At 38.8% G+C, this 25,996-nt stretch overlaps 1 protein-coding gene across 5 annotated transcripts in view; it reads right to left on the bottom strand.

Moving 5' to 3' along the window:
* The window catches only part of ARHGAP10 (Rho GTPase activating protein 10), a 331,593-nt gene that overhangs the window by 183,133 nt on the left and 122,464 nt on the right, over positions 1-25,996 (bottom strand). For 3 of the 5 annotated variants that reach the window (XM_047091518.1, XM_047091519.1, XM_047091520.1), the window contains 4 exons: positions 25,662-25,766; positions 14,856-14,985; positions 11,537-11,643; positions 9,258-9,352 (listed from right to left, as the gene is read on the bottom strand). In XM_047091518.1, the coding sequence (XP_046947474.1) occupies positions 9,258-9,352; positions 11,537-11,643; positions 14,856-14,985; positions 25,662-25,766 (437 nt within the window). The remainder of the gene's footprint in view (positions 1-9,257; positions 9,353-11,536; positions 11,644-14,855; positions 14,986-25,661; positions 25,767-25,996) is intronic. The other 2 variants (XM_047091522.1, XM_047091523.1) reach the window with 1 other exon arrangement.

Below are 25,996 nucleotides of genomic sequence, written 5' to 3'. Positions count from 1 at the left end.
CTCAAAATAAATAAGCATTTTAAAGAAGTAATGACATGAAATGAAATGGAAAAAAAATAAAATAAAATAACCAAAAGCTGAATATGGAGAGGTTCAAGAAATTTGGGGCAACCACTATGATTCAGTCATGGAGGTCAAGGGATAGATGATTTGCAGGAGGTAGAAGGTAAGTACCAAGTCAAATGCTGCTAAAGCTGCCAAGTGCTATGCCCAATTTCCCACTGTTTTTATCTTTTAATTTAAATCCAAGTTACTTAACAGTCTAATAATAATTTCAGTGATTCATCACTCACATAGAACACCCAGTGCTCATCCCAACAAGTGTTCTCTTTAATGCCCCTCACCTTTTTAGACCATCTCCCACTGAACACCCTGCCAACAACCCTCAGTTTGTTCTCTGGTATTCAAGAGTCTCTTATGGTTTGTCTCCCTCTCTGTTTTTATCTTATTTTTGCTTCCCTTCCCCTATGTTCATCTGTTTTGTTTCTTATTCCACATGAGTGAAATCATGATATTTTTCTCTGACTTATTTTGCTTGCAAATGGCAATATTTCATTCTTGTTGGTTGCCTAGTAGTATTCCATTATGTGTGTGTTTACATACACATACACACACACACACACACCTTCTTTATCCATTCATCAGTCAATGGACATTTGGGCTCTTTCCATACTACGACTATTTGTCAATGGTGCTGCTATAAACATTGAGGTGGGTATGTCCCTTAAAATCAGTATACCTGTTCAGTATCTTCTGGGTAGATATATGAGAGTGCAATTGCTGGGTCACAAGGTAGTTCTATTTTTAGTTTTTTGAGGAACCTCCATACTGTTTTCCAAGAGTGGTTGTACTAGTTTGCATTCCCGCCAGCAGTGCAAAAGGTTCCTCTTTCTCTGCATCCTTACCAACACCTGTTGTTGCCTGAATTGTTAATTTTAGCCATTCTGACAGGTGTGAGGTGCTATCTCATTGTGGTTCTGATTTATATTTCCCTGATGATGAGTGATGTGGAGCAGCTTTTCATGCATCTGTTATCTGTCTGGATGTCTTCTTTGGAAAAGTGCCTATTCATATCTTTTGCCCATTTCTTCACTGGATTATTTGTTTTTTGGGTGTTGAGTTTGATAAGTTCTTTATAGATTTTGGATACTAGCCCTTTATGTGATATGTCAGTTGCAAATATCTTCTCCCATTCCATTGGTTGCCTTTTAGTTTTGCTGATTGTCTTCTTTGCTGTGCAGAAGTTATTTATGTTGATGAGGTCCCAATCATTCATTTTTGCTTTTATTTCCCTTGCCTCTGGAGATATGTCAAGTAAGAAGCTGCTGCGACCAAGGTCAAAAAGGTTGTTGCCTGTTTTCTCCTCTAGGATTTTGATGGCTTCCTGCCTTACATTCAGGACTTTCATCTACTTTATTTTTGTGTATGGTCTAAGAAAGTGGTCCAGGTTCATTCTTATGTCACTGTCCAGTTTTCCCAGCACACCATTTGCTGAAGACACTGTCTTTATTCCATTGGATATTCTTTCCTGCTTTGTCAAAGATTAGCTGGCCATATGATTGTGGGTCCATGTCTGGGTTCTGTATTCTGCTCCGTTAATCTATGCATCTGTTCTTGTGCCAGTACCATACTGTATTGATGCTTACAGCTTTCTAATACAGCTTGAAGTCTGGAATTGTAATGCCTCCAGCTTTGGTTTTCTTTTTCAGGATTTCTTTGGCTATTCGGGGTCTTTTCTGGTTCCACACAAATTTTAGGACTGTTTGTTCTAGCTCTGTGAAGAATGCTGGTATTATTTTGATAGGGATTGCACTGAATACGTAAATTGCTTTGGGAAGTATCGTCACTAACAATATCTGTTCTTTCAATCCATGAGCATGGAACGTTTTTCCATTATTTTGTGTCTCCTTCAATTTCTTCCATAAGCTTTCTATAGTCTTCAGTATATAGATTTTTCATCTCTTTGGTTAGGTCTATTCCTAGGTATTTTATGGTTTTTGGTGCACTTGTAAAGGGGATCGATTCCTTGATTTCTCTTTCTGCTCTTTTATTATTTGTGTATAGAAATGTGACCAATTTCTTTACAATGAATTTATACCCTGCAACTTTGCTGAATCCATGAATCAGGTGTAGCAGTTTTTGGTGGAGTCTTTTGGGTTTTCCACATAGAGCATCACATCATCTGCGAAGGGTGAAAGTTTGACTTCCTCCTTGCTGATTTGGATGCCTTTTATTTCTTTGCATTGTCTCGTTGCTCATGCTAGGACTTCCAATGCTATGTTGAATAACAGTGGTGAAAGTGGACATCCTTGTTGTGTTCCTGACCTTACAGGGAAAGTTTGAAGTTTTTCTCCATTGAGGATGATATTAGCAGTAAGTCTTTCGTATATGGCCTTTATGATCTTGAGATATAATCCTCTATCCCTAGTGTCTTGAGGGTTTTTATCAAGAAAGGATGCTGTATTTTGTCAAATGTTTTGTCTGCATCTATTGAGAGGATCATGTGGTTCTTATCCTTTCTTTGATTCATGTGATATATCACACTGATTACTTTGCAGATATTGAACCAGCCCTGCCTCCCAGGTATAAATCCCAATTGATCGTGGTGTATAATTTTTTAATGTATTGTTGGGTCCAGTTGGCTAGTATCTTGTTGACAATTTTTGCATCCAGGTTCATCAGGGAAATTGGTCTATAGTTCTCCATTTTAGTGGGGTCTTTGTCTGGTTTTGGAATCAAGGTAATGCTGGCCTTGTAGAAGGAGTGTGAAAGTTTTCCTTCCGTTTCTATTTTTTGGAACAGCTTCCAAAGAACAGTTATTAACTCTTCCTTAAATGTTTGGCAGAATTCCCCTGGAAAGCCATCCAGCCCCAGACTCTTGTTTGTTGGGACATTTTTGATTACTGATTCAATTTCTTTACTGGTTATGGGTCTGTTCAAATTTTCTAGTTCTTAATGATCTAGTTTTGGTAGTTTATACATTTCTAGGAATTTGTCCATTTCTTCCAAATTGCCCAATTTGTTGGCATATAATTGCTCATAATATTCTCTCATTATTATTTGTATTTCTGCAGTGTTGGTTTGATCTCTCCTCTTTCAATCATGATTTTCTTTATTTGGGTCCTTTCTTTTTTCTTGAGCAATCTGGCTAGGGAGTTATCAATTTTGTTAATTCTTTCAACAAACCACTTCCTGGTTTCATTGATCTGTTCTTTTTTATTTCAATGTCGTTGATCTCTGCTCCAATCTTTATTATTTCCCATCTTCTGCTTTAGGGCTTTATTTGCTGTTCTTCTTCCAGCTCTTTTAGATGTAAGATTAGGTTGTGTATTTGAGACCTTTCTTCCTTCTTTAGGAAGGCCTGGATTACTTCCCTCTTATGACCACCTTTGCCATATCTGAGGTTTTGGACTGTCGTGTTTTCATTTTCATTGACTTCTATGTACTTTTTAATTTCCTCTTTAATTTCTTGGTTAGCCCATTCATTCTTTAATAGGATGTTCTTTAATCTCCAAGTATTGATGGTCTTTCCAAATTTTTTCTTGTGGTTGATTTCAAGTTTCATAGTGTTATAGTCTGAAAATATACAAGGTAGGATCTTGATCTTTTTGTATTTGTTGAGGGCTCATTTCTGACTCAGTATGTGATCTATTCTGGAGAACATCCCTTGTGCACTCAAGAAGAACATGTATTCTGCTGCTTTAAGATGAAATGTTCTGAATATATCTGTTAAGTCCATCTGGTCCAGGGTGTCATTCAAAGCCATTGTTTCCTTGTTGATTTTCAGTTTAGATGATCTATTGCTATAAATGGGGCATCGAAGTCCCCAACTATTATGGTATTATCATGTATTAGTTTATGTTTGTGATTGATTTATATATTTGTGTGCTACCACTTTGGGGCATAAATGTTTACAACTGTTAGATCTTCTTGGTGGAAAGACCCCTTAATTACAATATAATGCCCTTCTTCATCTCTTGTTACAATCTTTATTTTAAAATCTAGTTTGTCTGATATAAACATGGCTACTCTGGCTTTCTTTTGATGATCATTAGCATGATAGATGGTTCTCCATCCCCTCACTTTCAATCTGCAGGTGTCTTCAGGTCTAAAATGAGTCTCTTGTAAGCACATATAGATGGATCTTGTTTTCTTATCCATTCTGATACCCTATGTCTTTTGATTAAAGTGTTTGGTCCATTAACATTTAGAATAAGTACTGAAAGATACAAAATTAGCACCATTGTGTTGCCTGTTGAGTTGGTATTTCTGATGGTGTTCTCTGGTCCTTTCTAGCCTTTGTTGCTTTTGTTCTTTTTTGTTTTGTCTTTTCTCCAAAGGGCCCCCTTAAAATTTCTTGCAGGGCTGGTTTAGTCATCACAAACTCCTTCAGTTTTTGTCTGGGAAATTCTCTGTCTCCTTCTATTCTGAATGACAGCCTTGATGGATAATTCTTGACTGCATATTTTTTTCTGAATCAGCACATTAAATACATCCTGCTACTCCTTTCTGGCCTGCCAAGTTTCTGTGGATAGGTCTGCTGCAAACCTGATCTGTCTTCCCATAAAGGTTAAGGGCTCTTTTCCCCCCTTACTGCTTTCATAATTCTTTCCTTGTCTGTGTATTTTGTGAATTTGACAATGATATGCCTTGTTGATGGTCGGTTTTTGTTGAATCCAATGGGAGTTCTCTGTGCTTCTTGGATTTTGAGGTCTGTGTCCTTCCCCAGATTAGGAAAGTTTTCCACTATAATTTGCTCACATAAACCTTCTGCCCCTTTTTCTCTCTCTTAATTTTCTATGATTCCTATGATTTGGATATTATTCCTTTTTAATAAGTCACTGAGTTCTCTAAGTCTTGTATCATGATCTTTTACCTTTGTTTCCCCCTTTTTTTCCTGCTTCATTATTCCCCATAATTTTATCTTCTAAATTGCTGATTCACTGCTCTGCTTCACCCAGCCTGGCCACTGTGGTATTCATTCAAGATTGCATCTCGGTTATAGCATTTTTAATTTCATCCTGACTAGCTTTTATTTCTTCTATCTCCACAGAAAGGGACTCTATGCTTTTCTTCAACCCCAGCTAGTATTCTTATTATTGTGGTTCTAAATTCTAGTTCAGATATCTTGCTTATATCTGTGTTAAGACCCTGGCTGTCATTTCTTCTTATTCTTTCTTTTGGGGTAAATTCCTTCAATTTGTCATTTTGGAGGAAAAAAAATAATAAAAAATTAAATTAAAAACAAAACAAAAATCAAATAAAGGAAGACGGATCCTACATGTTTTGCTCTGCTTGTTGAAAGAAGCTTGATAGAATAAGAAGCTTGATAGAATACAGAAAAAGAAGAAAAGGGAAAAAAAAGTAAGAAAAAATTTAAAAATTAGAAATAATTATATAATAGAATAAAATGAAGTAGAATTTAAAAAACTAAAAAGTAAAGTAGTAAAAATAATATTTTCTTTCTGTATCCAAGAATGAGGAAGAAACAGAAAAAAAGAAAAACAATTAAGCAAAAACAGATGCAAAGAAAATGAACAAATAAATGAACCAGTGAACAGAATGAAACCCAGTTTCCCCTAGAACTGAAACTATGAAGCCCTCTATAATCTGTACACTAAGTGAATGGAATGACTTGTGCTGGTCTTCTAGAGAATGTGCTTGGAGGGAACAGTTCAGTGGGACTTTGTGTAACGAATCCATTCTCCACTAAGTGGTGCTGCTCAGCTTACTGGAGTGGATCAGTGTGGTGCGCCTGTGCAGGAGAGGTGAAAATGGTTTCTCCAGCTCCCTAGTCTCTGGCACAGGAACTCTCTGCTCTCACTGACCCACAATCAGGCACCCTTCCTTTGTCTCAGGCCTCCATCTAACTTCCCCCTCTACCCTGTCCACGTCCAAGCCATCCGCCTGCTAGGCGGCACCTCCCTCCAGAGTTTTATCTCAGATGGGGTTGTGTTTCAAAACCACATGCTTCAGAAACCGCTGGGGCTTGGACCCATGCTCACTCTCTAGGGGAGGGTCTCACTGAGCAATGGTTGGGTGCCGGCTTGCCCCACAAAACATTCCTGTGATCGTGCAGTGTCAGAGGTTCAGAGATTATGGCAAACCACAGCACAGTCAGTGCCAGGTTTCACCTCACTCTGGCATCTTTGTCCCAATACCAACAAACGTGGCTGCTCTCTGGGGTCCACTGGGACCTTTGCCTGTGGGGAGGTCTATGGCCTCTACCAAATGCACTGCAAGCAGGGAAACTGCCTCTCCCCTTATGGCACACGGACCCCACAGACTCCAATGGCTGCTCCTGGGGATTCTCCCTGCTTCCTAACCAGAGCACCACCAGGCACTGAGCTCCAGAGCTTCAGACTCTGTGCTCCACTGTTTGTAGAATCCTGGTGGTACTGAAACTCTCTGCTTTCTTCTTGCCAATGGTTGTGGGGAACAGACTTCTTATTCAGTCCCCTGTGAGTGTTTTCACTCTTTCTCTCTCTCTCTCCAGCTACTGTGGGGGGGGTGGGGAGTGCTTTTCTTGCACAATCCTACACACCACTCTCTCCCCCATTCTCTTTCTCTATCCTCTGTCTGCAAAAACAGCTCCCTACCCTCTGCAACTTTTCTCTCCCCCAGTTCACCTTTCTGCACTGTGTACCTGCCAAGTTCTGTGGCTCAAGTTATGCAGACTGTTGCATTAATCCTCAGATCAATGTCCTAGGTGCCAATGGATTTCTTACTGAATGACCTACAACAATCTAACTCAATATGACCACAGCTGAATTCATCATCCTCCATCCATCCCCGGGCCTCCTTGGTTTTCCATCTTAGTAAATGGCACCATCTAGTTGCTTAAGCCAGAAACCTTCCCTTCCTTCACTTCCTTTACTTCCTTTACTTCACTTCCTACTCCAACATCCAATTTGTCTCTAAACTTAGCTCTAAACATCTCCCTCAAATGGATCCCTTAGCTTCCATTTCCACATCTACCAACACTAATCTAGGGCCCCTATTTTTGCCATCTTTAGACCTGTCTCTACTCTGCCAGGGTGAGTCTTGAAAAATATAATGTATAATGTATCACCTGCTACTCTACTTAAAACCATTTAATGTATTAAGCTAAAATACCTCAGGCCCTTGCCCCCATCTCAAGCTTCTTCTCCCACTCTTCCTGGCTGCTCCAGTGTCATTGGTGTCTCTGGGGATGTCAAATGGGCCATGCCCTCCCTTGCCTACAGGCCCTCAGATATGCCATTCACTCTGCCTGGAATAGGAGTGTCAACCCCAGCTGACTCCAAATAATTCATCAGTCACCAACTAGACATCAGATCCTCCGTCTGCCTTTCTTCAACCATCTATCTAGACTAGCGGTACCCCTGCTACAGAAAGCAGCTCTGGGTGTCAGCAGAAGCAAATTAGAGATGTCTGCAAGAAGAAGGAAACTGAAAGAGTACAGATCCAGGCCCCTTGCCCCACTTTAGTAAGGCAACTTTTTTGTTTCATATACATATAAATATAAAATTTTATTTGAAAAGGGGGGTTCCCTATAAAACAGTTTAAAAACCACTAGAACAAATCACCTCTAAAGTCTTCCCCAGTTCTCAGAGTCTATTTATAAGGTATTATCTTTTGCTTTATAAATGAAAGTAACTCCACAGTAATCCCTCATCGATCACTGGGAAGAGTGGGAAGTGCTTACAATCATAGTAAGCATCATCGTTGACCAAGTGCATTTGGCATGGTCAGGTCTTAGAAAAAAATACAGGGTTAGGCAAAAACAATACGAACTGGAATAAAACAATATACGAAAGTACTAGGAGTATCCTGCTTTCAAAGCAAATCAGATTAACTACATTTACATATTTTCTAGTAGACAGCACTGCTGATTCACCTTTTTCAATTATTTAGGGAATGTCACAATTACATGGTAATACTCACAACATCGTGGCTAAGAAGCAGAAGGGGCTCTAGAGGCAGAATGCCTCTCAGAAATTTCAGAATGCCTCAAAATCTCAGCTCCTCCACTTACCACCTACATGCCCTTGGGAGAATCACTCAAGCTCTCTATGCCTCCAGATTCCCATCATAAAATGAAAAGGATAATACCTACCTGACAGGGCTGTGATGAGGATAAAATGAGATAAAGCATGGAAGAATGGAGAGCACTGTCTGGCACTTAGGACTCAGTAAATGCCCACTATGGGCATATACACACATATGTTCAAGTTATACTAGACAGCCTGAATGTCTTAAGGTATCTGAACCAGCCCTTGCTGGCTTGAAATTTAACATCTTCCGCAATGACATCCTCTTTCATTTTTTTTTCCCACTCTTGGCAAAACGCTTATTAAACTACCTGCCTTCTTCATGGTGGTACCAAATTTATCATGGTGCTTAACGGCACACTTTTACACACCTGCTCTTCAATCCATTTATTGGAAAGTAAAGCATAGTTCTTCCCTCTCTGCACCAACCCCATAGACTTGGTCACATCCTCTAAGGGAAGGGGAAGCATTAATTACTTTTGTATCTGACCTGAAATGAACTTTTGTTACAGAAGTCTCATATTGTAAACTTTTATTATACAACTATGAAACAGCCTTAGCTAAAGACCAGTGTTGACAAAACCAGGACTGGCAAGGAACCACCATACTGTGAGACGTTACAAAAGAAACATTCTCTAAGTACCAGGATTTTCCTTAGTACAATCAGACACAGAAGTAAATGCCAGACAAGTAGTAATGTTATCGGACGAACTTTTTTCTGTTTTTACTTCCTCCTCTCTAGCAAAGATTCTTTTATGATAACTTAAAGTCATATGACAAGGGAAATAATAACTAACCTTTGAATAGTTTGCCTACAACCCTCCATCACATACAGAATATACACACTGAAAATTCCCACACACAAAAATGAATATTGTTCTGTATTAATAGCCCACTATCTCTTGTCAGCTATGTCACCTACTTCCTCAGTTTCATTCATTATTCTTTCAGTGCCACCAATCAGGCCTGGGTCAACGATGAAATGCTCCAAGGTAATTTTTTAATTACTGGTTAGAAGAACTCCAACTCCAGCCGAGAGCAAGCTATCACTCCACAGCTAAACACAGGGACAAAGACTAACAAGTCAAAATGAACACAAAGCCTGGAAATGTAACAAGATAACATTCTTTCAGGCCAAGGAAACCTCAGTTTCAATTAACCTCCATTCTTTAAATCATTTTTTATAGGCTTCTTTCCTTAAGTGGCATGATTCTAATAACTTACCGGTCAGCAGCTTCCACGTCAAAACAAAACCTTCTGTCAATGGAGTCAGTATGCCTCTTGGTACATTCTTTCAAAAAGAACACTTCTCCATCCCCCTGAAAATAATCATTTTTAACATTTTCAAAAATACAATATAAACATAAACATATTGAAGAATCCTATATTGGGGTTGGAGGGGGCACAAGTTTCAAGATTTTAAGTCCATTTATCCTGTTCTCTTTCAAACGAGTTTAAACACTATGTATAATCTTAATTGTCATCATCCTCTTTTCCTTAAGGTTTTCTAGATCTTTCTCTGATTACAGTAACACGAAACCAGACCTCATGAGCACTGATTTTAAAGGGCAGATTAACAATATGGTTTCCAAATGCTGGAATATTTGTTATTCTCTTACTGCACTTTTTAAAAGAATAATTTGTTTTTAATTCGCATTATGTTACACTGTATGAAATAGTCAATATGTGACCATTTTTGACCTACAAAAACTTCAATTCCATATGAATCTACCTAAAAAGTATAATGTATCAAAGGGCCCTAGATCAGCTACTGTGATCATCAAAAGCTAGACCACTCAATGTAGGTTTTGTTTCCTTAGTGAATCACCCTGAATTTATCTTAATTTGTTTTAATACAGTACTATTTTACCTCACTAAACCATCCAAGGGAGACAGAGGCAATGCAGGAACATGGGTTCTGAGTAAAAACTGTTAAGAACTCTGAGTATATACTTCTAGACTATTCTGACATTTTCTAAAATACAAGAATCTCCAAATAATACTAAACAAACATTCAAATATACCAATATTTTAAATATTAGCAGTCATTATAGTCTAAAAGTATTTTATATTATTTGGTGGTTTAGCAGAAAGGCATCTCATATCTTAGCATTTGAGTTAGTCCTGACTCGTGACTAACACTCAACCCTCATGCTCAATCTTAACCCCAACAGCCTTTTTAGAGTGATATCCTGGGGGCACCTGGGTGGCTAAGTCGGTTAAGCGTCCGACTTCAGGTCAGGTCATAATCTCACAGTTCATAAGTTCGAGCCCAGCATCGGGCTCTGTGCTGACAACTCAGAGCCTGGAGCCTGTTTCAGATTCTGTGTCTCCCCCTCTCTCTCTCTCTGTCCCTCCTCTGCTCACACTCTGTCTCTCTCTCTCTCTTTCGCTCTCTCAAAAATAAACAAACATAAAAGAAATTAAAAAAAAAAAATGATATCCTCACAGAGTCCCTGGGTAGCTTAGTTAAGCTAAATCTGACTCTTGATTTTGGCTCAGGTCATTATCTCATGGTTGGTAAGTCTGAATCCTGTGTCAGGCTCAGCACTGACAACACGGAGTCTGCTTCAGAGTCTTGGGATTCTCTGTCTCCCTCTCTCTCTCTGCCCTTCCCTTGTTTGCAAGCATGCACTCTTGCTCTCTCAAAAATAAATAAATAAACATTAGAAAAAAAAAAAAACAGAAAGAGTGATATCCTGACTTCCTCCTCTTCTCCACGGCCCTGATTTTCCATGTTTATTACATAACTATGTTTATATTATAAGCTGCTTTAAACATTTTTCAGGAAGATGCAAAGTATACGTAAATAGAAGTGAACCTGGGTTAATTCTGTATTCACCGAAGCAAAATCATACCCATCCACCCAGATAAGCAATGAGTTCACCTTTTTTTTTTAACGTGTTACCAATTACATTCAATACTGGTGGAAGAGCTTTGTCTCCAGACTATAGATTATTGCTATGAGTTGCAGTTTCTATTTAAAACCCAAATAATGATCATCATTTTTACACAGCAAACTCCTAAGGTTTTCTTGCTATCACGTGTTGTTTTGCTACTTATTTCTGTGGGAAATAAATGGGAACTGCCTAAGTGAGAACTTTGTACATCTAAATGGAAAACAATATGATTCATTATAGATTACCTACTGTATAATGTTTTCAGGCTCTGAATACATGTGCGCACATCCGATCTGTGTGAACACTGACCTGACAGAACACTGAGTCGTGAAAGCTTCTCGTAGGTGTTCACTACATCCTCTAATAATACTGGACATAAAAGGAGTCTAGTCCTGACCATAAAAACCCACACATACAATTCAAAAACCACAAGGGCTGTTATTTATTGGCCTATTTCATTTAGGAACAAAAGAAAACAAAGATCTGAATCCTAAAAACAAGATACAGTATATTTACCATTAATGAATATATACACCATTAAAATGTCAGCCTCAAAAAACTACCTGTCACACGGAATACAAAAATACATAATCAAACACTTACAAGCTTTCCCCCAGATCTGTGCTCAAATGGGATTATGTTAAACTTCTTGGCTGCTTTCCGATACATGCAGTAGTGTTTGACCCAACTGGAACCGAATGGAGCAGGCCCTTCAAGAAGAAATAGATCTTTACCTTTTTCCTCATAAATAAGCAGATACACAGAGTGCCAAACGCATTACTATAGAGGAAAAAAAAAAAAATAAGCAGCAACTAACACAGCTCAAGGAAACAAACCAGCAACGATGTGGATTCCAATTAAAAAAAAAAAAAAGTAGGGAAAATAAGACTGAGAGAGATCATTTGAGAGAAAATGCAATACTTTTTAGCAACAGAGCAGTGAGTCAAAGACATACTTCTCAGTTTGCCACACCATTATATCTCACACCTAAAAATGTCTTAATTGTGAACTATATTTTTTGTTCATCTCTAGGTATTAAGAGTTCACAAGGGTTTCAACGATTCCATTCAATGTATGTGATAGTTCTGGATTCGGTTCTGGCCTCTCAATATGATACAGTCACAGATTCTAGCATCTCAGGAATTCTGAGTCCACTCTAGCACCCTGGTGGGTAGCTGCTCTTACTAATGATGCTTTGTAAAGGTAAGCTTTAAAATGAAAAATGAAGAACGGAGAGGTGCTATCTACATCTGACCAGAACATTCTCAGAACCACTCTTTACCTCTTGTAGAGTCAATATTATCACCATCAGAGCTCTTAGAAGACAGTGGTCTACATAAGAGTACCTAGCAATCTTGAGTTTCACATGCCAATAAAAGTACAATTATAACACAAGTTAGGTCACCCAGAGGTTGACAATTTTGTCTTTTACCAAGTAAAGACATTAAAAAAAAAAAAAAAGCAAGTAACAGGGCTCTTGGGTGGCTCAGTCAGTTAAGCATCTGACTCTTGATTTTGGCTCAGGTCATGACCTCATTGAGCCCCACATCAGGCTCAGTACGGAGCCTGCTGGGGATTCTCTCTCTTCCTCTCTCCCTCTGCTCCTCCCTTGCTCTCGTGCTCACTCACATGCATGCGATCATTCTCTCTCTCTGTCAAAATAAATAAACTTTAAAAAAGTAAGAGGAAGGGGGGGAAAGTTACAGAGATGGAGGGAAGCAAACCATAAGAGACTCTTAAATACAGAAAACTGAGGGTTGATATGGGGTGGGGGAGAGGGGAAAGTGGGTGATGGGCACTGAGGAGGGCACTTGTCGGGATGAGCACTGGGTGCTATATGGAAACCAATATGACAATAAATTATATTAAAAAAATAAAAAGTAAGTAACTTGTTTTGTCACCATAATTTCATCTACAAACAAGTAAACTTTCTATATCTAAAAATCAAGAAGGACAAGCTTAGGAGGGAAAAAGGGACTCATTCAAAAGGAATCCACCAAGCTTTAGGAAAAACTGACCACACTGTCTTGGGGACAGTAGAGGGTTGAAAGGGGTTACCAGACCACAGTAATCCCACCTCAGACCATCATGAGTGCAAAAACCAGAATTCAGGAACCACTGGGGTGTGTGTGTGTGTGTGTGTGTGTGTGTGTGTGTGTGTGTGTTAGGAATAGCTAGCTTGGTATCCTATTCTATGGTTCAAAATATATTGTACAGATATTTCATTCCTAAGAAAAAAATGTTGAGGAAGGATGGCGTATTATATTTTTAATAAAAAAAAAAAAATTTAAGCTTAGACCAAATGCCCAAGAAATGACAAAGCCTAACCTCAAATCCGAGTCTCTGGCCCCACATAACAAGGTCTCCCCACTAATTAAGCCAGCATCCTTTCCTGACTCCCATCTGACCCAAGTATATAGGCTTTTCACACCGTCCATGGTCCAGATAATACACTACAGAGCACGACACAGACAGACAATGCCAGCATTCAGACTTGTATGATCTAAAGAACATTATTTACCTCTCTATTTTCTCAATGGTATTTTCATTCTCTCAATGGTAAATGGGGCAATAATAGCCTCATACACTTCATAGGGTTTTTTAGTGGACTAAGTGAGGTGTATAACAAGCTTCGCACAGTGCCTGGCACACAGTTAACGAGAGGAGAATTTTGCCACTGTTGTTTTCATTCTGTTTTTCCAACTAGTTTCAGCCCAATTCCTCTCAAAGCCAGTTAAGCTGGGCAACAGTTACGAATCTAAAAATTAAAGTTTCCTGTGATTTTCACTTGGGCATATAATACAAAAATTCTACCCTTCTGTCTCTACCCTACATGTTAATTTAGTCCTTTCAAATTCATTGAACAAACAGATTAAAAAGCTGAAGTGTCAGAAAAATAGAGTTCTGCTCGCCATGTAACTCCTCTTCATGAGACGTGAAGAGTATGGAGGTCCAGATTACATAAGGACAGAGAGAAAAAGAACAACCACTCTGCCGACTACATATGCATTAGCTTCAACTTGAAGCACAGATATCCCATAGCTAGCCCACAAGTATGCCCTCCTACTACAGTGGTCAGTTTGAAAGTCCTGTAAATCAGCCACGCTCAGTGAAAATTGTTAAGTACTCTGATGGCGGTCAAGGGTGGGGAGGCAGGAAGATAGCAAATACAGAAACCTTTTCACATTCTCCTCCTTTCTACCACATAGTACTCGGGTTCTACAGTTGAAGAAGTAAAGTTTAAGAGCTGAACAGTTAAAATAAGACCAAACTGTCAAAAGTTTTAAAGAATTTTTAGGTGCCTTAATTTTCAAAATAAGGACACTCTATGCACTGCATATTCACTGAGAGCAACAATACTAAAAATGCAGTGAGATAAGTTAGGATGCCACCTAGGAATATTTTGTATAGCCATCTGCAATCACCCTGATAATTTTAGCAAGAACAAATGATCTCAGATTGGTGTGGAAAGCAATGACGTGAAGGAATAGGAGGAATATGTCCCTCTTGACTTTAACATGGAAAAGGAGTTGTGGGAGGAGGAGGGTGTGCATATGTATATGAATGTGCCTATGTGTGTGCGTAGGTGAGAAGGACGGGGGTGAAGGGAAAGGAGGAAAAAGATAATACCTCGCCTTGCTTTCAGCCTTATACCATGTTCCGGCATCTTACAAGCGTTAGCAAAGTATGGTACAGAATTTGGGGGTGCAGCTAGAAAACAGGGTGCATCTTGAGTTCTTCATTTCAGGGTCCCCTCCCTAGAGCAGAAATGTGCTTTCCCCCCAAATATAAAATATAAATTCTAGGACAGGAGGGGGCAGAGGAAGTGGTAGGAATAATTATTCCAAAAATCGAGTAATTACAGTAAGAGTTTTAAAATAATTTTTCATCAGTGATTCATCATTGCTCGGGGTCCTCTTACTTTTTTCCTGTACATACAGGTAGCCTTCTGCTGTGAACTGACTTGCTCGTTTGTGGTCCTTGGGATTCTGTCTGATTTTGTTCATAAGTTCTTCCACTTCTGACCTTGTTCCTTCAAAACGATTCCGCGTCTGAAATAGATAAAATATATATATATATATGTTTTCAGTTTTCATGTGTTTTGGATGTACATTTTTAAGCCTCTGGATAACTATAATTAAATTTTTAGGATTTTTCTATAAACTTCTCAAGGTATACCCATCCCTTCCAGTGTGTCTCTTTAAGATTGTCATTCAAAGAAAAATATTACTGGTAAAATAGCTAATAGGAGTCTAATAAGCCAAGTAGGGATTACTTTCGAAGCTTTCTAACACCAAGAATAATTGTGTTATTCAACGTAAGAATTCCTACCTCCATGTCTCACAATATTACTAAATCTTAGATTTAAAAAAAAAATAGGTCATAAAATATATTGGAAGTCTTTCCTTTGCACAATCAACCTCTTTGTCATTATACCAGCAGTATTAAGTACTCAGAATCTGAAAAACTTAATTCTGCTCTGCAAACTAATAAATATGAGGTCATCTTCTCCAGGTCATGGCAATTGCAGTTGAAATGATATTTCTTCTCAGATAAAGGAAGGGGGGGGGGCGGAATTTCATGTACAAATAATGTCTTTGCTATCTGAAGAGACAAATCACATTTCTGAAACCCAGGAGACTCAGCATGCCAATATCTCTGTCAAACGGCTACCCTGAAAACGTATATGCAAGGTGAAGTGACAAAATTACCAAGGCAAGCATGATGAGTCAGCACCACCAAGTTTCTGGACATTTCTTTCATCCACACTCTAAAATAATTGTATTAACACCAAAAAACTGCTGATGTGAAACTGTGGACAAGCGGAGATAAAAAATTTTTATTGAAATTCCTCCCCTCTCCTCCCTACAAGGAAAGAGGTTACCGAGGGTCCTAGAATAGAAAAATGGTAGAATGGTACACATTCTTTAGGAGAAGAGGAGTCTGATAAATGCAGACTGCAAAGGGGAAAACTTATCTTCAGAAGCTTATTTTAAAAAAACAAGCTGAGAGTTAAAAAAAATAAACTTTATGTGCTAGAACAAAACGCAGGATTGCAGGGAGGGTGGAACTCATTTGTTAATGCCAGTTCTCTCTTCCCTTCCTGTTTCTCAAGCCTCCAGGATTTCTTGTCCCCATTTTAATACTCATCTTACCCTGATTTTATTTATTTGCCTCCTTTGTCACTTTGCTTAGTGACAACTCCCAACGCTCACTTCTTTCTGAAGGTGCATCTGTGTGTAGAATATTTATACACATAAATACCTCTGAGATATTGTGGGTTTGGTTCCAGGCCACTGCAATAAAGCGAATATAGCAATAAAGCAAGTCACATGAATTTTTAGGTTTCCTGGTGTATACAAAAGTTCTGTCTACACTATGCTGTAGTCTATTAAGTGTGCAATAGAATTATATCTTTAAAATGTACATATTTTAAATAAAAACCACTTTATTGCTAAAAGAAAATGCTAACCATCTTCTGAGCTTTCAGTGAGTCAATCATTTTGCTGGTGGAGGGTCTTGCTTTGATGTTGACGCCTGCTGACTGATGAGGACGGTGGTTGCTGAAGGTTGGGGTGACCGTGGCAATTTCTTGAAGTAAGACAACAACGATATATGCCACATCAAATGACTCTTCCTTTCATGAAAAATCTCCCTGCAGCATGCAGTGCTGTTTGGTACCATTTCACCCACGACAGTGCTTCTTTCAAAACTGGACTCAATCCTCTCAAACCCTGCTGCTGCTTTATCAGCTAAAGTTATGGAATATTCTAACTTCTTTGTTGTCATTTTAGCAAATCTTCATAGCAGCTTCATCACCAGGATAGATTCCATATCAAGAAACCATTTTCTTTACTCATACATAAAAATAACTCCTCTGTTAAAGTTTTATCACGAGACTGAAGCAATTCAATCCCACCTTCAGGCTGTATCTACTTCTAATTCTAGTTCTCTCACTATTTCTGCCACATCCGCAGTTACTTCCTCCATTGAAGTCCTGAACCCCTCAAAGTCATCCATAAGAGTTGAAACCAGCTTCTTCCAAACTCCTGCTTATACTGGTATTCTGACCTCTTCCCATGAATCACAAATGTTCTTAATGGCATCTAGGTCTCAACAGAGGGCTTAAAACACTCAGTAAATTATGCTGTAAATAAATGTGCTGCATCTGGCTTTGTTGTTCCGTTTACAGAGCACAGGTAAGACTAGAATTAGCCTAATACTTAAGGGCCCTAGGATTTTCAGAATGGTCAATGAGCACTGGCTTCAACTTAGTCACCAGCTATATTAGCCTCTAACAAGAGAGTCAGCCTGTCCTTTGAAGCCAGGCATCGTCTGCATTGAAAATCTGCTGTATCATGAGGCTACCTTCATGAATTATCTCAGCTGGACCTTCTGGATAGCTTGCTGCAGCTTCTCCAGCAGCACTTGCTACTTCATGTTGCACTTTTCTCTTATAGAAACAGCTTCTTCCCATAAACTTCACAAACCGACTTCTGCTAGCTTCTGACTTTTCTTCTGCAGCTTTTTCACTTCTCTCACGCTTCATGGAATTGAAGAGAGTTAGGGCCTTGCTCTAGATTAGTCTTTGGCTTAAGGGAATGTTGTAGCCAGTTTGAGCTTCTGTCCAAACCACTGAAATTTCCTCTGTATCAGCATTAAGACTGTTTCACCTTTTTTTTTCCTCTATAGGCTTCACACCCAGCACAGAGCCGACAGCAGGGCCTGAACTCATGACCCTGAGATCAAGACCTGAGCTGAGATCCAGTCAGATACTTAACCAACTGAGCCACCCAGGCACCCCAAGACTGTTTCACTTTCGTATTATTCATGTGTTCAGTGGAGCAGCACCTTTAATTTTCTTCAAGAAAGCTTCCTTTGCACTCACAACTTGGCTGTTTGGCACAAGAGGCATAGCTTTCAGCCCCTGTGGGCTTTTGACATGTCTTCCTCACTAAATTTAAACATTTCTAGCTTTTGCTTTAATGTGTGATTCTTCCTTTCACTTGAACACTTAGAAGCTATTATAGGGTTATTCACTGACCCAATCTCAATATTGCTGTGTCTTAGGGAATAGGGAGGCCTGAGGCAAGGGAGAAAGATGGAGGTGCAGGACAGTCAGTGGAGCAGTCAGAACACACAACATTCAAGTTCACTATCATATACAGGCACAATCTGTGGCACCCCAAAACAATTATGACAGTGACATCAAAGACCACGGATCACAGATCAGCATCACAAATGTAATGATAATGAAAAAGTATCAAATATCACAAGAATTAGCAAAACCTGAGACAGAGACACCAAGTAAGCAACTGCTATTGTAAAAATAGCACCAGTAGACTTGTGGGACATAGGCTGCCACAAACCTTCAATTTGTAACAAATGCAGTATCTGTGAAGCTCCAAAAGGCAAAGCACAATAGAACAAGGTATGCCTGTACATAGATACACACATATATAGACATGTGCATGCCATGTATGCACAGATGCCAGCAAGGACACACACATGCACACACGTATATTCCTATTTATGTCGTGACTTGTATCCAATACTCTCATTAATTATATTAATGCCCAAATTTCCTACATTTGACCAGCAGAGGCCCCTTCTACCTGACCCCTGTACCTTTTGATATGTCTTCTTGAGTGATCCCCTACTTTCTGGTTCAAAAAGGAGTCCTGGTTCCATCTTATACTTTTCTCTGTCCCAGTCCTAAAATCAGTCATATCCCCCAAAGAAGCCCTTATTCCTTTCACTGGAGTGTAGTATTTAGAAACCAAAATCTGAACACAGTGTGCTCACAGCTAAGGGGTTGTCACTGCTTCTGGGTCTTCTTGGCAGATAGAAAAACTATACGGATGTGTGTGTGTGTGTGTGTACACATACATACGTGTTTTTACACACATACACCTGTCATTTCTACATGTCTCTATATTGTAAAACCCACATGTTCATACCGGTAAATCTAATTCCAATCCAATACTTCCGGTCTCTTTCTAGCCTATCCCTTCCCAATTTTGTGTATTTCTTTTCAGATAGTGAGAAATCTAGTTCCCATTACTCTCAATCTATTTACTTATTTGCTCAATTAATACATTTGCTCAATGCAACCAATCTCTACTCCAGCCACCTCTTTTTCAGGCTGCCTCTACACCCTCCCCACTCCCACTATACCATCACCCCCACTTTCCCTGCTGCAGGGCTCTCCATGGAATACTCCCTGCCCTCATCGTCCTACTTCCTCAGATGCTTATGACTGTGCTCTGCGAAGGGAGGGAAAGGATTTTACCATTTTAAGTAAATTATGAATGGTAGTTAAAATTGTATTTTTTAAAACTTTGAACATAAATAATAGAATGGCTAGAACCCAGTAATCTCCAATTCTAAATTCCGGTGTCTATTAAAAGATATCATCAAATAATAACGTTAGGCTGTAAATTCTACAGTAAGTGACCATGACAGTGTTTACACTGTGACTGGCACTACTGAGAACACTTTTTGGTGTTTTATTTACTTTCTTTAAGTTTGTTTATTATTTGAGAGAGAGAGAGGGAGGGAGGGCAAGAGAGAGAGGAAAAGAGAGAATGCCAAGCAGGCTCCACGCTGTCAGTGTGGAGCCAGATGCAGAACTCAGTCTCACAACTGCAAGATCATGACCTGAGCTAATCTAAGAGTCGGACACTTAACCGACTGAGCCATCCAGACGCCCTACTTTTGGTGTTTTAATCCTCAAAATAACCTCTAAGTTAGGCTAGTGCTATCCATTGTCAGCAATATACCACTGTATTATTTCCTTTCCTTGCATGCTTTGCTAAATAGATTTCTAAATAAACCAGTCTTAAACAAAGTCTTCTAAATTAAACACTTTATTACATCGCCTATTTGGGAGAACAATTTGGGGACTAAGCTGGAATTCAGACCCATCTGAGTATGTCTGGAAAACCGCTGAGTCAAGATTAGCACAGGTTCAGTCCCATATTAAGGGGAGAAGGAGCTTTTCACAGTGTTATACCCAGAAATAAAGCTTTCAAAGCAGAGGCAAAGGCTGACTCCAAGTACCGATAGCCATTTTAAGTTTTCCTATCCCAGCCCCCTGACCTCACTCAGAGAAGAAAAGAAGGCAAAGCAGAACTAAAAATATGAAGGGGCACCTGGATGGCTCAGTTAGTTATCTGACTCTTGGTTTCAGCTCAGGTCATGATCCCAGGGTTGTGGGACTGAGTCCCACATCAGGCTCCACACTGAGCATGGAGCCTCTTTCTTTCCTCTTCTTTCTCTCTGTCTCTCTCTCTCTCTCTCTGTCTCTCTCTCTCTCTCTCTCTCTCGGTGCCTGGGTGGTTCAGTGGGTTAAGCAGCCAACTCTTGATTTCAGCTCAGGTCAGGATCTTCTGGTTCTTGAGTCTGAGCCCCAAGTCAGGCTCTGCACTACCAGTGAAGAGCCTGCTTGGAATTTTCTCTCCCTCTTTCTCTGCCCCTCCAGCATGCTCTCTCTCTCAAGTAAATAAATTTAAAAAAAAAAAGATTCTCTCTCTCTCTTTCCCTCTGCCCCTCTGACTTGCATATTCTCTGTCTCTTTAAAATAAAATAAAAATTATGAAGAAGCTTTCATGAAGTAGTTGTAAAACATCAGGGTGGGCCCCATGAAGCCCTGCTTTAGTAACTTTGCAAAAGAACATAACATAAAGGGGTAAGTTCCTACCTATACACACACACACACACCCTCACTGTAATTCTCATATCGCCCCTCATGTGAGATGGCAGAGAAAGGAATGTTATGCGACAGACCCCAAGTGAATAGGTGATCGAGTCTAAATCCCATATAAGACACTTTCCATGGGGGTGAGGGGAACACAGGTTAGAACAGGTGCGAGCTAGGGGTTAGTTGAGGTGCAACATCGGGGCCTAAATCTGAGTTCTTATAATTAAAGGGACTCCCATGTTACCCACAAGTTGCTACAGTGTAGGCAAGCAAATGGCCATATCAAGATGTTTCCCAGTTCCTGTTATTTACTGACCCCAGAAATACCATGAGTGACCCATGTGTATCCCAGTACAGAAGCTGAAACTAACCACCATGACCCCCTAGAGTGATTCTGCCCAAGTTCCAGTGTCAGCCCTGACTTTAAGATACGATATCAGGAAGTTATTATCCTCATTGTCCTCATCTGTAAAATAGGAATAAAAAAAAATCTACATCATAGGACTTTTACAAAGACTAAATGTGTATAATCCAAATAAAGCACACAGGTAATACCTGGCACTTGGTAACAAAATTAACTTAGCTGCCATTACTACTACGACTACGACTGTTACAAGTAAGTCACCCAAGAGTCACAATTATTCTCATCTAACAGAGGATAAAAGGAAATCTTCACTATCAAACTGACAATTTATTGTTTTAAATCTTATTGGAAGAGAAACTGTATTTTTAATTTTTTTTTCAGAATACAAAAACTAATCCACAAGGTTTTAAAACAAAGAGGGAAGGGCACAAACTACAAAAAGAAAAGGTTCAAAAGCAATTAAAAGGGACTATAAACCTATTTCTCACAAATAACCACATTTGTATTTTTTACACAATCACTTCCAATCTCTTTTTGAAAAAAACATAGTTTATTATTTTAGTGCTCTATTTTTCTCACAACACTGTAACAAAAATATTTGGGCATATTCTTAAAATCTTCTTAACTATTCTTAGTATTTTCTGGGGATTCTCCATGAATCCTAAGATTTCTCACATTAAATTTCCTTCTAGGAAGAATTCTATTCTAGTCTCTCTTTCCCTACATTCTTCTGGGGATAAAGATAACAAAAGTTTAAATTTAGTTTTTTAAAATACCCTTCAATTTTGATCCAATTTATATTTTTCCAGATATAGAAATCTATTTTTCTAGAAACAGAAAATCTATCTTCTAAAAGCCATCTTGCTCTGTTTTCCTTTCCATGTATTACTCTGGATTATGGAAAGTGGATGAGGAATAAGTTGCTTCCAAAATAATAAAAAATAAAAGAGGTATGATCATTTTTACAATAGAAAAGGTGAAATCAGATAGACGAAACATAGCTTGTTTTCATTTTTAGATAACATTTACCTTTTTTCTGATTATAAAATGATTTTGCGATTTTTTTTTACTATAGTAAAATACTTACAAACCAACCAAAATCATCCATGGCATTATAGTGCAGAGATAATCGACACTATGATTTGGTTTTAATATTTGGGTATATGTCCTTTAATACACAAATATACAGAGCATAAAAATAATATGCCTTTTTGTAATTTGTAGTTTTATATAGCCAGCGTTTTCCCTTTTTTACACTAAAAGCTGCTATCATGAGGGAATGAGAGAAATGGCCAAGAAATGAGCAAATTACAGCAATACAGTAAAAATGTTCAGCAGGTAGCACAGAACAAGTGCCATGTGTTTCAAACGTGCAGGTATTTCTGAAGGGAAAAGAATTAGCTTAAAGCAAAAATGAACAGCAAAGACACCTTGGTCAGGTGTTCTCAAAATTGCCAGTGAGGCACAAAGAAGAGGCTCTACTTGAAAGAGTTGCAGGAGCAGACTCAGAAACACAACAAAATAAAGAGATAAATATTTAGAGAAGCAGTATCAGGGCAATACTGATGACAATCCTTAAATTCCAGAGGATACAGAAAAATTTTCCAGTCAACTGTTCTTTGCCCACTTCTCTATGGGAAAGCTGTTCTCAAGTGTGTAAGTTAACTTCTGAATATATTTAACCAAGTTATTTTGTGAACCTTTTTTAAAATATTTTTTGTTTGTTTATTTTGAGAGAGAGAGTGAGCATACAGGGGAGGGGCAGAGAGAGAGAGAGAGGAAAAGAGAGATCTCCAAGCAAGCTCCAAGCTGTCAGCACAGAGCCTGATGCAGGGCTCAAACTCAGGAACCGTGAGATCATGATCTGACCAGAGATCAAGAGTCAGATGCTTAACCCACTGAGCCACCCAGGGGCCCCTTGTGAACCATTTTAAGTCATAGTTTGTTTTTAAGTTTTGCTTGTAATATTTCATGACTGAGTATTGGCTCATTTACATTGAAATATTTAATCTCTCGAAATTATTTTGGTGTATGTAAGGTAACTAGATCCCTCTTACAATACAGGCTTGTTACAAAAGTACTTCCATCCACAAGCAAGCTGTGCATGGACAGTTTCAGTGAAGCCCACAGGAGATGATAATGTGTCTATCCCACCTGTCACCCAAGACACTAAGGCACAGCCAGCTTCATGGGCATGTAGTCTGCACAACCACAAAGAATCTTGTGCTCAGAAGGTCACACACTTGGTTTAATGCTCTGTTGTCACAGACTTGAAATTATTCATTTTTAAATAAGGGCCCTGCCTTCCCATTTTACATTGGTCCCACAAATTATGGATCCAGTTCTGCCTGAAGGTTCTCACCCAGGCCAGCCCCTGGGTTAACAGATGATGTCCACACAGAAAAAGTACATTTCCACAAGTTATATACGCAGTTGGTACAAGAAAAAAATCAGGAGTATAATTTATCTTCTACACTAACTATGTAGTGTTCTTTTCACAACACTGTGTTCAGCTGTCTGCAAAAGTATTCTGAAAAATCATAGCAACATTAGGCTATTTCTACTACCTATAGAGACAATTTCAAGTTAGAACTAGGGGCGACTGGTTGTAAGTCAGTTGAAGGTCTGACTCGTGATCTTGGCTCAGGTCATGATCTCATGGTTCATGCGATCGGGCCCCACATCCGGCTTTGTGCTAACAGCACAAGCCTGCTTGGGATTCTCTGTCTCTCCTCTCTCCCTCTCTCTGCCCCTCCCCTACTTATGCTCACTCACTCTCTCTGTCTCTCTCAAAGTAAATAAATAAAAAAATAAAATAAAATCAGAACTAATCGAGGCACTTGGGTGGCATAGTCAGTTAAGCATCACTCTTGGTTTCAGTTCACGGTTTCAGTTCACATCATGATCTCACAGTTCATGAGTTCAAGCCCCACATTGGGCTCTGTGCTAACAGCCTGCTTGGGATTCTCTCTCTCCCTCTTTCTCTGCCCCTCCCCTGCTCGCTCACTCACACACTCTCTTTTTCTCTCTCAAAATAAATAAAATGTTGCTTTATCACAAAAATAAAATTAGAACGTATCTATACATATGCATTTTGATATATTTTTAAATTCTGTTACATTATAATCACTGACAGTGGGGGAGGGGGGGAGGGTTGTACTCTTTTAGTTATTTAACCCAGCTCAATGTCCAAATAATCTACAAATACAAATTGACACATGATTTACAAAAAAAAAAAGAAAAAGAAACTTCATTATCTACATTTCCAAATGTAGGGAACTATGCAAAAACAAAAACTTGGAAACAAAATCTATACAAAAATCATTCCTCCTGGTCTCAAGATATCAAAGTGAAAGTCAGGCAACAACAGCACAGAGAGTCCCATCTTTCGTGTGTCTTTCAGTATGCGCTCATATGCATGTATTCCAAAACTCACTCGCTTTTTTTCCATCAAGGTCTAAAATTATACTAAACATAATCTGAATAGCATTCCAATGAGGACACTTCCCAAAGTCAACTTAAGTGTTAAGAGAAAAAACACCCACCACCTTCTGATCAAAATCACATATGTTGTAATAATTTAATAAATTAATAAAGCTCTCCTAAATCTCTTTATCCAAGACCTCTTTGAAAGCATACATTTTCCAGGAAAATAATACGGACCAACTGCAACTGTGAACTCAATACATTAGTGAATATGCATAAACACAGGAAAGAAATTCCTCTTGAACGAGCAACCAAAAATCAAGTAAGATACACAGAAGAAACTGAGATCATTAGAACTAAAATGCCTTACATGTAATGTGGAGTGCTCCTTTGTCTGTTCCCTACATGGACACTGAAAGTTACATAACAAAACTTATCCTTACAACTATCCCACAAAGTGCAATATGGTGACAGTTAACACTACTGTAGGACATACTTAAAAGTTACTAAGAGAGGGGCGCCTGGGTGGCTCAGTCAGTTAAGCGTGCGACTTCAGCCCAGGTCATGATCTCACGGTCCGTGAGTTTGAGCCCCGCATCAGGCTCTGTGCTGACAGCTCAGAGCCTGGAGCCTGCTTCGGATTCTGTGTCTCCCTCTCTCTCTGCCCCTTCCCTGCTCATGCTCTGTCTCAAAAATTAAAAAAAAAATATTCCAAAAAAAAAAAAAGTTACTAAGAGAGTGGATCCTAAGTTCTCATCACATGAAACAACATTTTTCTGTGACTACATGAAGTGACAGACGTTAGCTAAACTCTTCATGGTAATTGTCTTTCAATATGAATGTCAAGCCAATGTGCTGTACAATTGAAACTTATAATAGTACTGTGTGTCAATTAAATCTCAGTAAAACTAGAAAAAGAAAAATATAATTTATGTGACTCCTGATTTAAAAAACATACCTAGTGACTTTTCTGAAAGGCAAGAAAAATAAATTCATAAAACAAATTCATTAATTTAAAAAAAAAAAAAAAAGAACCGCCAGGTGGCACAATTCCCCGAGCCTCACCTCCATGAAGAACAGTTTGTTATGCTGAGAACTGACCAGAAGGTGGCAACGTAGCCTCAGTTTCTCAGCACCAACAGCTCAGTCTGGTCTTAGTTTAAGGTTTTTCATATACCAAATCAAAAATATACATCTCAAACATCCTTTATACCAGAAAGCTTTCATTTCCTTACATTCTGAATGTTGATCTGTAGTTCCATTTTGTAGTGATTGAAGTCTTTGGCAAGTTCATGGCCCTGATGATAGAAAGTAAACATTCCCTGAAAAAATGACAGCATCTAAGACAAAGGGGGGAAAAAATGACATTAGCACAAAAAAAAAAACCTCAGGGGGAAGAAGAATAAAAAACAGCCACGTTTCCCCCATCCCATTGCAATTCTACTGAAATAAAATTAAAAGAAGTCACCAGAAGTCAATTAAATCTAACCGCATATTATTTATTAATCTGTTTAAAAAATGAAAGATTTGTGATTTCTCCTTAAATATCAGAGCCATTAGATAGCTTTTA

This window comes from Lynx rufus, unplaced genomic scaffold (assembly GCF_022079265.1).
Source record: "Lynx rufus isolate CCGP_SWC_20201006 ecotype Redwood Valley unplaced genomic scaffold, mLynRuf1.p SCAF_3, whole genome shotgun sequence".
Lineage (NCBI taxonomy): Eukaryota > Metazoa > Chordata > Mammalia > Carnivora > Felidae > Lynx > Lynx rufus.
Note: the sequence above shows the minus strand (reverse complement) of the source record. Positions and strands in the feature narration are given on the sequence as shown.